The sequence below is a fragment of the Engystomops pustulosus genome, chromosome 1, assembly GCF_040894005.1.
Source record: "Engystomops pustulosus chromosome 1, aEngPut4.maternal, whole genome shotgun sequence".
Lineage (NCBI taxonomy): Eukaryota > Metazoa > Chordata > Amphibia > Anura > Leptodactylidae > Engystomops > Engystomops pustulosus.
The window spans coordinates 82,657,841-82,675,691 of NC_092411.1; the positions used below are offsets into that span (position 1 = coordinate 82,657,841).

A 17,851-nucleotide genomic window follows, 5' to 3' on the forward strand; every position below is an offset into this window, starting at 1 on the left:
TCCCTCATAGATGGCAATGGCTGCACGAAGCGGTACGGTGCCGCACACGTGTGGCACTGTACCGCTTTGTACACGGGCAAAAATTAGGACATGTCCCATCTTTCCTTGTGTTACGGAGCCGTTCATCGCTGTGGACCACCCCTCCTCCTTTCCATTGCGGTGAACATATGCCCACCTTACTTTGTTTTTTCACCTGCCAATGTAGCGCTGCTGATCCAGCAGGGGTTCCACTGTATGTAATGAACCAGATGGCGCCTGACCACTGCAGCTAATAAGTGACTGAGCAATGGTGTTCAGAACTACTGGCTTGATGGGCCAGTGACAGGATCCATTGGGCCAGTAAGTATGGAACCTTTAGTGCTCACACAAAAGAGTTTAATGCTTCCAACTCACATCAAACATGCAGCGTGTGCAGCTGAATTGTCAGACTAGAACTGAACTTACACGCAGAGTTCAGCTTCAGTTGCTCAGCTTTCGGGCCAGAGGTCCAGCCAGCACACCCGTGAGGTTGATGCAAGTTGGATGCATCAAAATTAAGTGTTTTTGACGTATTGGTTGCAGGCAGCGGTCACATGCTGTAACAAATATCTAATGCCCCACTGAAGTTGCAATGTTGAATTGCTAGTGGGAAGAAATGGAAGTGCAGATTTGTGTTATTTTAATAACACAAATAGGGACAAAATAGTTGTTTTTTTTTTTTTGTTTTTTTTTTTTTTTAAATCAGACAACGCCTTTAATTTCCTTAATGACAATAAAAAACCCTTTATCAAACAAATGGCTTACCTGAAATCTTCCGACCCTGCAGAGCATATGTATTGGTCCAAATAGTTCCACTTGTAGTCCTCTAACCTCTCATGGGAGAATTCCACCCAGCTAGACACATAGTCACTTCCAGAGTGCGAGGGACACAAGTTATATGTATAACTGATTTGGGCAGATTCATATGGATATCTGCAAAAATAAGAAAAAAAGACTCATATAATCATGCACTTATTGTATATTGTCAAACCTCTGAAAAGCTGGTTAGAGAGATAGATATATATTTATTATATTCCCCAACTAGTGAATAGCATAAAAGCTTACATAATTTTTTTAAGCAGCTTTCCCCTCTCTAACTCTTTGGAGTCACTGAGTTAGTATTAGTAATTCTGCCATTACTCCTATTGTCTAATAGGAAGTGCAGTTTTAAACTGCTCCAGATACTCTGAGCACTAATACCATTCCAAAACCCATACACATGGAGCTGTTTGTAGATGAAAGCGTCCCAGTCTTCTAATGTTAAAAAAACATATGGAGTTTTACATGCTCAGAGTTGCTCCCAGCTGTGTTGTAACTGGCTCCATTGACTTCAATGGAATCATGCTATGGTTCAATGGACCAGGATCTTATTCGCATGTTGTCTGGTTACATTGACTACTTTATATACTCGAGAAGCTGAGGTTTAAGAACTAAAAATTTTAACACAAAAAAAAAAAAAAACCATGGGAAAATCCTATTAAACTCGAATATAAGCCTTGGGTGGGAAATGCATTGGTCACGGCCACCACCCAGTACATAGGCTGCCAGGCCCCCCGCCTCCCCCACCATATAGGCTGCCAGGCCCCCCGCCTCCCCCACCATATAGGCTGCCAGGCCCCCCGCCTCCCCCACCATATAGGCTGCCAGGCCCCCCGCCTCCCCCACCATATAGGCTGCCAGGCCCCCCGCCTCCCCCACCATATAGGCTGCCAGGCCCCCCGCCTCCCCCACCATATAGGCTGCCAGGCCCCCCGCCTCCCCCACCATATAGGCTGCCAGGCCCCCCGCCTCCCCCACCATATAGGCTGCCAGGCCCCCCGCCTCCCCCACCATATAGGCTGCCAGGCCCCCCACCTCCCCCGCAGGTGCTCTTCTTTCTTGTGATGCTCCGGCTCAGTGTACCTACGTGCTGCCGTAGCAAACACCATGATGTCAGTGACTTGCATAGTGAGTGCAACTAAATAGATTTGAGTATAAGCCAAGTTAGGTTAGGACTTTGGAAATCTTTAGAAAAAAAATTCTTACGAACTCCCGAGAGGATCTGTGGGGATGGGAGCATTGGAAAGGTAAGGAGAATTTATATAGACTCTAGTATAAGCAGAGTTAGGTTTTTTTCAGCATATTTTTTGGCTTATACTCGAGTATATACAGTAAAGTCACCTGCTTTAGGTGGTTTTTGTCTCCTGTAGGTGTAGGCAGCGAGTACCCATCATGACTGGGCCATGCAGCGGATTTTCAGTATTGGCCTAAAAGTACTAATATTCTAAAACCACTGCTTAGCCAATGCTACTTGCCCACATATGGTAGATCACAACAACTCTTTACATGAAATATATATAATAAAATTAATAGTAATTAAGAATACACAATTTTTTCTTACTTTGGCAAATATCTTGTAACCGTAATTATCTTGTCTTTAAATGTCACCTTATGAAATGTCCGCCCCATACTTAGCCAGTACTGATTTTCTTCTTCTGTGCGGTTTCGGGACACTAACCCTGACAAAGTTTAAACAAGAATTAAAAACAGGTTCTGTGTGAATAGAGCAGGATAAATGTATACTATTGTGTACCTCTTCTATAGAGCGGACTGCTGCTGAGCGGAGGCTGAGAAGAGGATTTAGGTTTTGGTTGCTTTGGCTGAACAATTATTTGGTAACCCTGCATAAGGCGTTGGCAAATAAATTCTTCAAATACTTGCTGTGCTGTCATCTGAGTACCTTCTTCATCTCGCCTACTAGACAAAGTAAAAATATAAAATTTTAATGCAGTTTATACGTTTCACAGACTTGGTTACTCAATATTTTAACCCCTTACCGCCAAAGCCACTTTTCACCTTCCTGACACGGCCCATTTTTTCAAATCTGCCCTGTGTCATTATAAGTGGTTATAACTTTGAAATGGATTTCTCGGGACACTTGGTACTTCATGTTAGTTGAAAAATGTGTGTGGTAGGTTTTGCAGTCATTTATGAAAATAAACATATTTGGTGTGAATTTGGAAAAGTTCGCGATTTTCGAAATTCAAAATGTTCTACTTTTTCAAAACAAGAGTTATACAGGCGGTCCCCTACTTAAGGACAGCAGACTTACAGACGACCCCCTAGTTACAGACAGATCTTTCTGCCCACTGTGACCTCTGGTGAAGTCTCTGGATGCTTTTCTTTACTCCCAGGCTGCAATGATCAGCTGTAAGGTGTAATGAAGCTTTATTGATAATCCTTGGTCCAATTACAGCAAAAAAAAAAAAAATAACGAAAATCCAATTGTCAATGGGACAAAAAAATTTTGTTTGGAGCTTCAATTGTAAAATATACAGTTCTGACTTGCATACCAATTCAACTTAGGTACAAACCCAAGGAACCCATCTTGTATGTAACCCGGCGACTGCCTGTGACAGCAAAAAAAAAATGTGATACCCAACATTAACCGAATGTCTGCTTTATGTTGACATGGTTTTTGTGAGCATCCTCTCATTATTGAAGTAGGTTTATGCTATTGAGGGATCTGCTCAGATTTCAAGTCACTTTGATAGGCCTAAATAATAGTAAAACCCCATAAATCACCCCATTGTAGAAACTACACCCCTCAATGTATGAACAACAACTGTTGTAACCACTTTAAATTAAGGGGTTAGCAAATTTCATAAAAAACCGGGTGCAGTTTTGAAACGTCTCAGTGGATAAAATAGCAAAGTGCTGCACAAAATTTGATACCCAATCCCCCATATGTGGTGGCAACCTGCTGTATGGGCACATGTCAGGGCATAGAATGGAAGAAACGTAATTCAGAGCAGATTATGCATTGTCACTTATTATTGGCTATACAATCTTTATTTTTTTGGCAATTTGGACAAATAAGGGCTTATTTTCTGCGACACGAGATGCACATTACAAATACTTTTGTAGGTCATTAGCTTATTGATGACATTTTATTAACTCTTGAGTGTTCGGAGGAAAAGAAAATTGACAATTTTGGTTTCCTTTCTTTATGCATCTTTTTAGGGCTGTTCATCGTACCATAAAAAAAATTTTACTAAAGAAAATCTCTTTATTTTCGCCATGTTTTCGGAGATATAAAACTTATATTTTTTTGATTGACAAAGCTGGTTTAGGGCTTATTTTTTTTACATACTGAGTTGTGTGCGCCAAAATGGTACCACTCAAAAGGACAACTTTTTAGCAAAGGGATTTTATGAAACATGTACAATTTTGGCAAGCTTTTTGAGTTTTGTTTTTACGGCGTTCACCAAGCAGTTCCAATAATGTTACTGATTTATTGTACAGATTGTTACAGATGTGGCAATACCAAAATGTGGGGGGGGTTTCTCATGATTTTGTGTTATGTATAGGGAATGTTAGTGTATAGGGGACTTTCACTTTTTTTTAAATTAATTTTTATTAAAAAGTGTTTTTAGTAAGTGTTCTAAACTTTGTTTTACTTTTACAGGCTGGCTCCTATTCCTATAACACAGCGGGTTACAGCCGGGTCCTGCTAGGACGCAGGGGGCCCCCCCCCCTACCGGAGGGAATCATGCATCCTCAGGGCACTGGCAGACCTTGGGGGCTGCCATCGGAGCAGTGAACCCCCGGTAAGCACAGTGTGTAGCCGTGTATGGGGGTTAACTCCCGCAATAGGAATTCACGATTGCAGGTGTTAGTGGCGGGTGTCGGTTAGTGCAAAAAGCAGGATGTAGTACTATGTCAAGATGCAGCAAATCACGGAAAGGGGTTGGAGGAATTTTTTAGGTTGTGCTATGTACATACTTGCATCATTGATACAACATTACTTAATGTCCAACATCCCGCACCCCTGCCAATCACAAGTTCACAGTTGTCTCTAGTACTGTGAATGGGAGCTGCAGTGACACAGCTCCTTTGTCTATATGGTGGCCAAGCTGTGCTTCCGGTTCATTACTCTGTGCCAACTTCAGCTACAGGCAGATTAAACAGCAGACCAGTGGATGTGTCAATATGCATAACCCTGGAATCCCTTTAATATATCAAGGTTTCTGCCCAATGTTCTTACCTGTCTAGATCAGCCTCTGGTAGCAAGTCATAACAGCCTTCTGTATAATCATTCTGTAGGCTCTGCCGGTCAGGGAAGTAGTCTGTGGTGAGTGGCAGGCAAGCTGGGGTAGTGAGGGACTTCCAGTCCACCCCAACTGTGCAGCAGAAACCAGGCACTATGGGGGGAGCAGACAGCATCAAAACTGCCCCGAGGATCGTATTATGTGTGTTTGGAGAGGTAAAAGAGGACCATAACAATGGAAGAGGTGTAATAGAGTGACGGTGGTGAGGAAACGGAATGGGTACAACCAAAGAGGGAAAGTAACATATAGATGTCCAGAAACAGTATGACATGTGAAACAGGGGGTGGATTACATAATTTTATAAAATAAAATATGGAACAAGTGTAGGAGAGAAGATGTGGAAATACATAAACAAATAGTTTGGGAAAATGAATTCAAATGAATGGGTGCGGAAAGGTGTGCCACAAATATTGGGAGAGAAAAGGAAAAGAGAAAGAGAGAGCAGGTTAACATTGCCATGCTTTAGCGACATTATTTCCCATCATGCTTTGGGAACATCTGGCGCTTGATTAAAACCATCAACTGAAAATCACGATTCGCCATTGATCTAACAAGACCAAAAATACTTTACAAACACCTCTGATCATAGCTATTCAGAATAAAGCATGCAAGCGGGAGAAGGTGGTGTGAGCAAGACGTGCGCAGACAGCATAGAATAGAAGGTCAGACCATTACAATGTGTATTACAACCAAGCATAGTAAATATAAGCACATCTGTAGTTACCATTTCAGCCCTGAGAAGGAGTAGTGTTCACAAATGTTACTAAAGTCAGTACCTATTATCACGTATGTGCAGCAATCCACAGATGACCATATTATCGGTCAGGACTGCGTTACACAAACACATTTATCCCCAAATAAATGACATGCATTAAAAAAAATACATATAAAAATATTTGTCATTAACTCACACAGGAGCAGAAATTAGTGCACAGGGTTATCAAAAATGAGTATGTTGCATTGAGGAATAAACGCTATTTTATGAAGAAGCTAGGTCTCCCTTCCAGTCACATTTTACACAAAATGTCCTTCCCTCCCCACTCACTAGGTTCAGGGCAGCAGAGCAGGCTCTCATCAGGAGATTCCTTCTCTTTAAGGTTAGTAGCTGTAGTAAGAGAATAGGAAAGCATTAAAGTCAGAGAGTCATTAACACTGGAGGCATCCATTTAGATTCCACTGTCACCTGTACTATGGATCCTTTGGCCGTTCATAGTTGTACTTCCAGAGAATTCCTCAGTGCTTCCACAAGAGTTGCTGTCCAAGGGAACTCGAGGACCTCCATGTCTACAGGCATCAAACAGGTATTGAGACTGTAATAGCATTTATAAAAGAGCCCCCACCAATAGTAAACTATATAAATGTAAGAGATATGACTAATTGCATCAGACATTAGATCTATCCAAAAATCTGCTCTATTAGTACAGAGCCAGAAGGACAGAATCTCAGAGATATTAGATTACAAAGAATCACACACAATGCAGAATACAAGGTATTTAATGACTGAGAATAGTGGTAGTCCTCATGTACACACTCTGGAATCTTGATTTATGCGAGTTGTTGAAAGTTAAGCTGCCCCTCATAACAAAATCAAAGGTTTTATAGCGAACACAAACTTCAGATCACTCACCTCCCTGTAGCCTCATGATATGCCAGCTCAAGAAGCTCTGCTGAGGAGTGCACCAATTCTCTCTGTCCATTCCCCTGCAGGTCTGCCATGTTCTGCCGTGTTTGGTGATGTATCTGTATAGCTTCTCCAGAAGGTCCTGAGTAAAGTTACATAAGAGTTGCAATTTTTTTTTTTAATTCAAAAGTCATTTTTAAAATATATTTAAGTATTTTTCTTTTTAAACAGTAGAAACTGGTACACTGTTAAGGAGTAATGGGTGACATACCCACAGGGAACGTGTGCATCCATCTCCGTCTATTAGATGTTAACTTCATTGGCATACGTGATGGGGCAAAAGGGTTTATAAGTGCTCTCTGTGGATGGTATCCTCCAGGACGGATGTGCAGCATCGATTCTGCACTCCCCACGTGGAACCTGCCGGGTGCGCTTGAGTCTCGCTGTTGAGACTCCATCATCCTCTCTAAAAAGTCTATGGGAGAAAGATAGAAAAAACGTAAATGAAACATCCCAATGATGAGCTAAAATAATATTCCACAAACTATACACAGGAAGTCCCGGGTTACATACAAGATAGGTTCTGTAGGTTTGTTCATTTTAGATTTAGGATTTATATTATAGGTCCTACGTTCATAATTACTATTCCTACTTATATTTAAATTAAGTCACCCATTATGTGACCCAATTATTTATGCCATGTTATCCTTACTCATTTTACCATTTGTTACCCCCAGGAGTGGGAGCGGCCCGGTCCTCTCCAGTTCCTGTGAACCGGTAGTTAATATTCTACCCGGCTCCATATTCTCCCGCTGTGGGTTGCAGAGCATGTAAGTTAGTCTCCCTGCTCTGCACTATTCCTCTCACGGGACACAGCAGTCCTATGAAGATGCTGGCCCTCCTCCACCTCCCCAATGTAGGTGATGTGATCTGATGCAGAAGCTTGAGCCTCTGACCCACACACAGTGGTGATCGTAATACCACTGGGGCATGGCTACTGAGGGCATGAAAGTTGGCTACTAGGGATATTACCACTTGGGAGCATGGCTGCTAGGAAAAGAACTACTGGGGGCATGACTACCGACTACTGTGTGGGCGTACCGTTACTATAATACAATAAAATAGCACTTTTTTGATCCCCTGATAACGTTCAGGCAGTTGTTACACAGAGGCAGGCTTAACCAGATATTTCATGGGAGATATCTTTTGTGTATTTTTAAAGATTTAAATGATTTTTTTCTGCCCCTTTTGCACACCTCTTGTTATTTCTCTAGGATGTGCAGAAGCTATCATATATTCTCCTCCCATCAGTTTGTAATCTCTCTCAAATATATTCAATTTCAAGAACTTCCAAATACAGGTATACTACCTTGCATCTATTTTGATAAAATGCTATATACCAGTGGTGGCGAACCTATGGCACGGGTGCCAGAGGCGGCACTCCAATCCCTTTCTGTGGGCACCCGGGCCATCACCCCCAGCACACCAGACAGGACTCAAAGAATTTTCCTGCAGTACCAAGCAACTTGGAAGCAAAGAGGCTGCTTTCAGTCATATTTTAAAGTGATACTTACTTGGCTACTTATGACTGTAGGAAGAGGAGAGTTTGTAGACAGGGCCGAATTATCTCTGAAGGACTTCCTGCGGGCCCCATGATTCTCTGTGTACAGAGGGACACTGGAAAGAAGCTACAATGATGCAAATTTTCCCTCCTTCTTTCTACTGTGTTGGTGTCCTCATGAGGCCAGTAAGATTGAACGTTGTTGAACAGGGAGCAATAAGTTACTGCTTTAATTTTTGGTGGCACCTCGCGATAAATCGAGGGTTTGGGGTTGCAGTTTGGGCACTCGGTCGCTAAAAGGTTCGCCATCACTGCTATATACGTTTAATGTCTATTGACATTTTTTGCAGACACCCAAAATATTTTTAGTAAAAATGGAAATGTTACAGGTTCAGCATCTAAATCTTCCCATTAGGCCCATGTAAATGGCCAGACTATGTGCAGTAAATAAAAACTTTATACACACATCCCAATCTTGCACTGTGACCGTGTACTAAAAATTTTCAGTTCCCTTTGTATAGCTATTGTCATCGACCTGTAAATGAGAACATCAGGCAACATTTAGATAAATGGTAGAAATATACAGATTCTGCAGCTAAAGCTCAAGGAGGATGCAGCGGTTTTGTTCTTATTACTATAGCAACATCACGCGTTATACAGTGAACTCATGACATGACAATGCATGAAACATTACTAGAATCAATTGTGGAGCAAACATTCACTGCACAAACTGAATACAGCAAGGTACGAAATAGATTAAAAAAATGTGACATTTTGTATTATCCATGGCATTTTGGCCCTAAAATAATGACAACACTGTCAGATATCCATCATAAAATGATAAAATAGGCAAAAAAATCCTCCTTCCCCACAGCTTCGGTAAGCCTTGAATGCTAAATCACATGCAATGAGTGAGTCATAATGAGTGGGCTGAGCGGGTGTAGGTGACAATGTAACTATGGCAATGTTACAGAAGTTCAGGAGAGTAAACAAGGTCAGAACATACCTGGTAAAAGTATTATTTGTAAGCACATATGGCATATAAACAATTATAACCATATAAAGTAATGAAAGGGTTAATGCGTGTCTATTTCACTTATGTCATTTGGTTGGGTTTTTTTTTACAATGTTTTTACTAATGGCCTCAATACCTACATTTGTCCTTACCTACAGTCCAGATGCAACGCCTTCCATCACCACTGGTCTCTGTTGCAAAATAAAGTGGCAGATGTGCAGTTGCGTTGACAGCACATGCCCTCTACACCCCAATACAGACGTCACCACTGAGCCTTCATATACCAACAGCGACCATGATGAGGAGAGGCACATTGCTGAACCAGAGGTAAGGACAGGAGTGTTAGGTCTTCGGTTATTTTGCAATAAGTGGAGATCACTGATTAAAAATAAATAAAATAGATTCTGGAAAACTCATTTAAGAACAGATTGCTCTGCGTAACTACAAAAAAAAAATATATATATATATAAATAAATAATACAGCTTAACCGTTTCACGACTTGTCCACGTAAATATATGCAGCGTGGGCCTTCTTCCTGTGATCCCGATGTCACTGCTAGGGGAAGGTGGAAGTTCTGGCTGCAATTTACAGACTCTGGTCTTGGTGCTCTTATCAGAATCTAATCATCTCAGACCCTGAAAAGGGAATTGGGCCTAACTGCACAATGTAATAAATTGGATGATCCAGATGTGTCAGCATCACAGTACATCTACTGCAGAAAAGGAGCTATATATAATTGGTGCACTAAATGACCTCAGAGGCTGTTTTTTTCAATAATCCCCCCTCCCAAAACCTCTCATCCCTTAAGCTGCAGAACCTCTTTGAGGGAGCCAGGGGTAAACACTGACCCTTTTTCTAATGCATATCTGATTAAATCTTTCCTGAATCAATCAGGTATTGATGGACCGATTGTCAGGAAATAATCATTGTATTCACAAACAAATCTGTTGCATTAACAGCTGAACTCTATATAATACAGACAGGAACTGTATGTTTTATAATTGTAACCCCAGCCATAATTTATTTGGTCTCTCGGACAATTGGATTTTAAAACTTTTGGGTTGTCATAGGAACCAGAATTAAAAAGAAATGTTAATTGCAAACACCGTTAATAACTCTTACAGCTGATCATTGTAGCCTGGGACTATAGTACAGTAAATTACAAATACCCAGAGGGCCATTTGTAACTAGGGGTTGTCTTTAAGTCGGATGTTGTTAAGTCAGGGACCATCTGTAAATACTCTTGCACATGTCAGAGCAAAGAAGATGTATACAGTAAAAGGCATTACAGCTGTAGATTATAAGTTTAAATGAAACAAAAATACATAAAATTATATTCATTGTAACAAAATATAATAACGCATTATGGGCTTCAAGGGGTTATGCCACCATATCAAATTTATGTAAATTACTTAAAAACAGAAATTGAAAACTTTTTATATTTATTTAAAAATATGCCTTCTTTCATCAAAATAAGCTTTTCAAAATCTTAATAGCTACCCCTACTGGTGTCAGTTTCAGTCCTCTCCAACACCTTCCCTGGCCGATTATGCGCAGAAAGAATAAAATGCTAAAGAAGGCACCACTTTTCTGGGCAAGCGCATACCTAAACAGACTCCTCTGCTGGCCCAATGACACCTTTGCATAGTGGAGGAGCAAAGCTGGATCATCATATAGGCGGCCATCAACCCCAGGCAACCAGAATGTCTGATATAGCTCTGGACTCTGTATAGACTAAAATACTATACTATACATATTTGGTATTGCTGGAATTGTCAATAAAGAAAACACATGCTGAAAGAGAGGTATAAATGCCAAATTAATTTCATTCTTGCTCAGAAAGATTTAATTAAAGTGAATGAGTATGTTATAAGTACCCAAAAATGGTACAATAAACAAACCATCATACAGCAAAGGGGAAAGGAGCAAAGGGGAAAGGAGCAAAGGGGAAAGGAGCAAAGGGGAAAGGAGCAAAGGGGAAAGGAGCAAAGGGGAAAGGAGCAAAGGGGAAAGGAGCAAAGGAAGGAAGGACATTTAGCTGATGGATCCTTCTCCAGACTCCACAATCATATAATGGCCTGTACTGCCCAGCATGTATGTGGAGGATTATACACTATACTACTAGAACACTTTTACAAAGACATAACCTTATATTAGCTTCTATGTAAAGGAATATACCAACTATAATACTGCCCCTATGTACAAGAATATAATGATTATAATACTTAACTTTTCATGTACAAGAATACTGCATAATAAAAACCTGCATTTAGTTTTGAATCTGCTCTTCGTGCAGTTTGATTTTACAGGGGACACTTGTTCAATGAATGTATTTTACCACTGAAATTAGTAAACTGCATCAAAACCCTGATACATTTATGCAGGTCGTGTTCACACAGTGTATTTGGATTCCGTTATGAAATGCATTGCAGTCGCTCAGTAAGCAGCAACATGCCTTTGCCTTGTTTACGGACATAAAACATGCTGCTACTTAAACAAGTGTTGCGTTTAGTGAAGAGTTTACAATGTTGCAATGAGTCTCAAAACAGAATCAGATATTTGGAGTTTTATTGTGGCATATGTTGCTGAACAACGGAAATCCTTTTCAACAATAATAAGCAATAATCTTGGCAAGAGGGTGGTTCAGTTAGAATCAGTCAAAGCATGCTGTAATGGAACCAGCACGGTATAATAAAGATTATTATTTATATAGCGCCATCAAATTCCGTAGAGCTTTAGATATAACTACAAGCACACCATGAAGTCTAAAACAGTAGACAATAAGACCAATCAAAGATGCAGTGAAACACATGGAGACATCTCTGACATCACCATCAAAAGACAATTTCTGTCTTTAGGAGACGTCAAATGATAATAACGGCATGTTTAAAGTCACTCATCATATTTGTACTCAGCTATGTTATTACGACAATGTACCTCTATTGCTGGTGTAGCCCAGAGAGCTACTGGCTTCATACTGATGGAGATGTGGTCGTGGTATAAGCAGTATGTTGGAGATTTTGCCTAAGGAGCTTTCATCTGATGTCTGGCTCCGTCCCTCCTCACTTGGAAAAGGACGACTCTGCTGTGATGGGCTGCAGGATGCATCATAAGAACAAGAACTTTTCCGTGTTTGAGCCTCTCTCACGGGCCTGTGTGGAAAACAGGTTGCATAAGTCATCAGAAAATTGCAGTAGAAATTAAAGATAACATTTGCGGACATGCATCTGTTTTTTTTTTCTTTTGTGTATAATTGAGACATTTGGCTGGTCTTGTTTACGCCTAATGTATGATCATGTCTTTTTTCTTGCGATACATGTTAAGTTTTTCCTATCCTGGCAGGCACAACTTTGGGCTCTTTTTTGAGACTTTTGTTGCAAAGTTCTCAAAACCACATGGACAAAAGCCAAGAGAAGACACTACAAAAGAGGACACTACTGTAAATTCTGGGTTTGGCCTGCATTTTTAAGTGCTCTAGTCACAACCCAGGGAGATCACAACATACAAGGCTGTGGTCACATGTGGTGTTAACATGTGGATTTTCTAACTCATCGCAACAGCTGAGAAAAGGAAATTTGCTTAATTGCCTCCAACGTTGCGTTTACAAAATACATGTGTTAACAAGATGCACAAAATTTTAAAAGATTTAAAGCATGTAAAATAATTCCAATTTACATGTTAAAAAAAGTGTCCTAGACCGGGTGCAGATTTGCATCTAAAAAGTTGCAAAAATAAGCAAAAAATAGTGATACATAAGTAAAAAGTAGCATGGAACATAAAAATAAATCATAACATATAAAAGCACAAAGTGTACTTGAAAGATTACAGCAAAAGTTGCAAAGACAACAAAAGTTGCAGAGAGGAGACAATTAAACTAGCAGAAATAAAACTACATGCCCCCCCCCCCCCATTGACCACAATAGCTGTCTCCTACATTTATATAACAAGAATTGTAAAATTTCTGTGATCCAGTAAAGCTACATGTTGAGGTTGTTTAGCAGTAATTTGCATTATAATAAAGATTTTTCAATGGTTGTTACTTAGAATTGTTTGCTCCCTATTGCTAACCTGAAGGTCGTAGTACGCTGTGCTCTAGACGGACCAGGCAATCGAAACACCATAGAATCATAGGCGTCATAGTCCACTTGTATGGGTAGAGCATTCTCAGTCTCTTTGGGGCTTCCTAGTGCTTCAAAGGAAGAAGAAATATGGACAAAAATTATATAGATAAAACACACCCTTACATAATTAACAAATGGAAGTCAAAATTTATATTAAGCCGTTCATTAAAAAGGGGTTGGTCACTTTACCTCATTATTTGTAATGTATGTGCAAGTGTAAGGAGCAGGATATTAGTTAATTTACCAATACACGTCTATTACTTACACACATACATTACAAAAACTGAGGTAAATTGGCCAACCCCTTTTACAGTGACACAACTAAGTGTGCAACAAGAAGACAAAGACAATCAAAACTCACAGGACTCTCTTCCAATCCGCCCCTTCTCATTGACCACCTGCAGACGTCGGGACACAAGACAAGATTTTTATTAAAAAAAAAAAATAATCAAAAGAAAACATTTTTCTATGGCTCATGATAATTATATATAGACAATAACAAAATGGTTAATGTTACCTTACGAGGCGCCAGCTTGATGCGTGGGGTGAAGCTGTTATTCATAGGTTGACTCTGAGATGTGTAAAAACTAAGAAGGTCAAAGAAAGTTAGAGAAGGTCCCTGTATCACAAGAAGTTTAATAAAAAAATCACAGAAGCTCCTTTTCTTATGTTCTCACCTATGATTGATCCAGTGTGGGATGTTATAATCATCTACAAGGCGAGAGTCTCCAGAACTACTCTTGTTATGTAACTACAACACATAGTGTGCAGGTTATTTGTTCAGTCAAAAGCAACAAGACATTTTCTAGCTCTTAATACAGAAATTCTACTCTTATCCGTGGGTTGTGTCTATTATTGCAGCTCATCCCATTAAGGGGTTACATTAGACACACCCAATGATAAAGTAATCATAACTTACCTTGAAGAGTGGAACAGCATGAAGGGGCTGTTCTCCCATGCAAACCAAGTCTACACCAATGCCTAGAAATAAAGAAATGTTGAAGTAAATGATTTAGAATGATAATATGGCACAGCAAAGCAGACATTTTTACCATTAAGAATTGTAACTTTCATACAAATTTTAGTGATCAAGCAAAACATGAGACTGTCCAGTGATTATTCATAGTATAATTAAGGTTTCTCCATGATTGTTATTTAGCGTTGAAGATAATTACACACTGTGCTCTATATTGTCCCAGCAATTTACACACCATAGAGTCATAGGACACTTATACAGGTAGAGCATGATTAGCATATGACAAGACTGACATTTATCATTATACAATGTCTGTCAAACATCAGGAAATATAGACTGCAGTCAATGGAAAGAGTGGTGTAAGCTGCAGTCAGAGTTGACCAGTCCGACGAGAATCTACTTTTATCATGACGTACCCGAATTCATCTACATTAAATTTTCAAAAGGAGACTTAAACTATGCACACATATTTCCCAACCAAACCTTAATTTAGGCATCTTACCATTATCAATCATACGTTGCTTAGTTAGTATCATTAGTGAACGGTCAACTTGGAAAACGCCAACCCCTGGGGTGATGACAACTGACATCTGTCCTGTCCGGTCAAAGTTTCGGTTTATATAATGCTTGTCGAACACTAGGAAATAGTGAGTGAAGGAGAAACGGTGAAGAACGAAATAAACCAAACCAAAATATGTACAATATTTTAACAGGTAGTTTCATGTTAATGGGAAGGTGCCATTACCATTGAAGGACAGATTAATGGCTTCAAGATAGTTGCCTTGATCTGACGTCGAGTTGTATCCTGGTGGAAAGGATTCTTAAAAAAAAAAAAAAAATTATATATATATATTAGAAAAAGCAGCAAGCAATCTAGGTCATGGTTTAAGAATGAAATAAAGGTTTCAGATCGTGCAGAACCTATACTATTAGTTACCCGCATTTTTTAGTCGTACCAACACAGGGTACTGAATAAAAAGCTTCTTAACAGTAACAAGAAGTGAAGTCCATTCCTCTCGCCTTTCATTCTGTACCACCACCCTGAAAACGAAGAGAAAAGATGCAAAGGGTTATCACAAACACTGGAACTATAGTGACCTAATCCAAAAATGTCAACTGTGAAAAGCTGAAGATATGGAATATGGATTAATATACTTATAGAAGTCTTCATAGAATCTGCCCTTGTGATCCTGTAAAATGGTGCCATTATTGCGATGGGGTTCTGGAAACTCATCTAAAATGGAAAACCCAAAAATGAAGCTGTTCATATCGGAAAGGGAAATATATAGTATAGTACATTTTAGAGGCACAAAGTCTGGAGAGTTTTTACTAAAATCAAAGCTAGAGAAGGGAAAGTGAAAGCATAGCTAAAAGCATAAAGATAAATACAAGTGCTGGTGAGCAAATACATCATACTAATGTGATATTTAGGGGGCACCTCTTATCCCAAGGAGGTGAATTATTTTGTACATACCTATCGATTTGGCATCATAAAATGTTCTAGAAAAGAGTACAACGGTAACTTCATGGCTGCAGTTCTTCTCCTAGACGTATAGTAAAATGTCAGCAGTCAATAAAATGCAAAATCTTCTGTAGACTCACAGAAGCGGGTCCTAATGTACTTGCTGAGGTAAGATGACCTTACACGTAGCAGCTATGATCCCCATCAAACTTGAAACTATGCACATTCAGCTATGCCATATCTATGGTGGGACTAGGTTACAATGTAATTTTGTTGCTGGTCTAAAAATCTGATGGGTTGAAATCTAATATCCTGGCAGATAAAGTGGAGTTGTCAAACCAGTTTGAGAATGTATCAGGCCAGCTATAATCTCTATATGGGTCAGACTATAGCGAAAGAAACCTTCTCAAGGCCTGTTTGTAAATGTAGAGGTCAGACCGTTACCTTCCATTTGTTGAAGAGGTCCGCAAGGAATCCATTGACAGCCTTTTCAAAGTATAGATCCCCTGCAATAATAATAATCAGATCAGAAACATATCACAAGCTTTTTTTTTTTTTTTTTTTTTCAAAATATCCCAGGACCCTCAGTTATAAATTCAGTATTTAAAGTGTGTTTTCTTTTAGAAGTATAAATGTATTTATGAAAATTGGTGCAGATTAAGCTATACAGAACTGTATGTTCCAATACAAAAAAAAAAAACAAAAAACACAAGATATGTCTGAAAGTATAGTTAAAGCAAACCTCATATTTTTAAAAACATTGTGAATTGGGCTGAGTCTCAGAGACTGAGCACACATTGCTTTGTTACGATATATTACAAAGATTCTTCTGTTCACTTGCAATATTGATTTATACAGTTTTTGTTGAAAAGTTAGTGAATGCTTAAAGGACATCTACCATAAGTTTAGCGATGGTACACATGTCCTAAACCATCACTAAACTAATGGTAAATGTCCTTTAACTGCTAATAGCAATGCTTCATAAGGACATAACCTTGGATCGAAGTCAGACTAATGGCCAAGAATGCCAAAATGCAGAAGAGGGATGGTACCAAAATCTAGAAAACTTTTCATACCATAAATATCAAAGTCCCACATCTCGCAGCTCATCTGAATGAATATATAAACCATGGCAGAGGTAGAACGGAATACCACCTGCAAAAGATGGAATACATTAAAGAGGTATGAAATTGGTACATTAAATCAATAAATAAAAAGGAGGAAAAAAAAAATTGTATAGAGGCAAGTTGCATACCCGGGTGTCCTCACTGATGTATCCACAGGTGACCTTCTCACTCTTAACCCATAACTCTCCTGCCTGGGCTCTACAACACAGAACATATAACACTGTATCAATTCAACAACTTGGAACATTTTATAGGAAATTTTTTATATATTTTTTTTAAATGCTCATTTGGATGAAGCAGGAATCAAGCAGATGGTGTGTATCTTAAATTGGGGCTCATGATTTCCTCTTTAATTGCTAACCACTTACATTAAATAATCTAGAAGGAATGACATCACTTTCTGATGATGTGAGTCACTACTTAAAGGACATCTACCACCAGGATGAAGGACTTTATGAAAAAGAGCCTGAGGGGCTCCAGAGTCAATAGGTGTTCATGGAGCCTGGAGTCCCCCAGGCTCATTTGCATACAACCGGTTCACCCTGGTGGTAGATGCCGTTCAAGTAGTGAATCCCAACGGAGAGTGATTACATAATCACTCTCCGACGGGAGTCACTACTTAAAGGACATTTACCACCAGGAAGAAGGACTGTATGCAAATGAATGTGAGTGGCTCCAAGCTCCATAGGTGTTAATGGAGCCTGGAGCCCCTCAGACTCATTTGCATACAGTTTTTCATCCTGGTGGTAGAGGTCCTTTAATTGCTGGGAGATGGGTTGATATAATGGAGAAATCCTCTGAATACTGCATCATTTCTCTACTCGCCTCTACTCCTCCTGGTAAGCGGATTTGGAGGAAT

The 17,851-nt window shown here is 39.6% G+C and overlaps 1 protein-coding gene across 8 annotated transcripts in view; it reads right to left on the reverse strand.

Annotated features, from left to right (window-relative positions):
* DEPDC5 (DEP domain containing 5, GATOR1 subcomplex subunit) overlaps window positions 1–17,851 on the reverse strand; it is a 43,057-nt gene that overhangs the window by 15,857 nt on the left and 9,349 nt on the right. For 4 of the 8 annotated variants that reach the window (XM_072145735.1, XM_072145726.1, XM_072145679.1 and 1 more), the window contains 22 exons: window positions 17,121–17,190; window positions 16,942–17,020; window positions 16,310–16,371; window positions 15,878–15,947; window positions 15,559–15,637; window positions 15,341–15,444; window positions 15,149–15,223; window positions 14,906–15,040; window positions 14,347–14,408; window positions 14,105–14,178; window positions 13,945–14,014; window positions 13,789–13,825; window positions 13,375–13,495; window positions 12,244–12,458; window positions 7,001–7,204; window positions 6,736–6,871; window positions 6,292–6,392; window positions 6,154–6,213; window positions 5,045–5,228; window positions 2,591–2,754; window positions 2,399–2,516; window positions 784–951 (listed from right to left, as the gene is read on the reverse strand). In XM_072145735.1, coding sequence (XP_072001836.1) covers window positions 784–951; window positions 2,399–2,516; window positions 2,591–2,754; window positions 5,045–5,228; window positions 6,154–6,213; window positions 6,292–6,392; window positions 6,736–6,871; window positions 7,001–7,204; window positions 12,244–12,458; window positions 13,375–13,495; window positions 13,789–13,825; window positions 13,945–14,014; window positions 14,105–14,178; window positions 14,347–14,408; window positions 14,906–15,040; window positions 15,149–15,223; window positions 15,341–15,444; window positions 15,559–15,637; window positions 15,878–15,947; window positions 16,310–16,371; window positions 16,942–17,020; window positions 17,121–17,190 — 2,388 coding nt within the window. The remainder of the gene's footprint in view (window positions 1–783; window positions 952–2,398; window positions 2,517–2,590; window positions 2,755–5,044; window positions 5,229–6,153; window positions 6,214–6,291; window positions 6,393–6,735; window positions 6,872–7,000; window positions 7,205–12,243; window positions 12,459–13,374; window positions 13,496–13,788; window positions 13,826–13,944; window positions 14,015–14,104; window positions 14,179–14,346; window positions 14,409–14,905; window positions 15,041–15,148; window positions 15,224–15,340; window positions 15,445–15,558; window positions 15,638–15,877; window positions 15,948–16,309; window positions 16,372–16,941; window positions 17,021–17,120; window positions 17,191–17,851) is intronic. The other 4 variants (XM_072145713.1, XM_072145702.1, XM_072145691.1 and 1 more) reach the window with 4 other exon arrangements.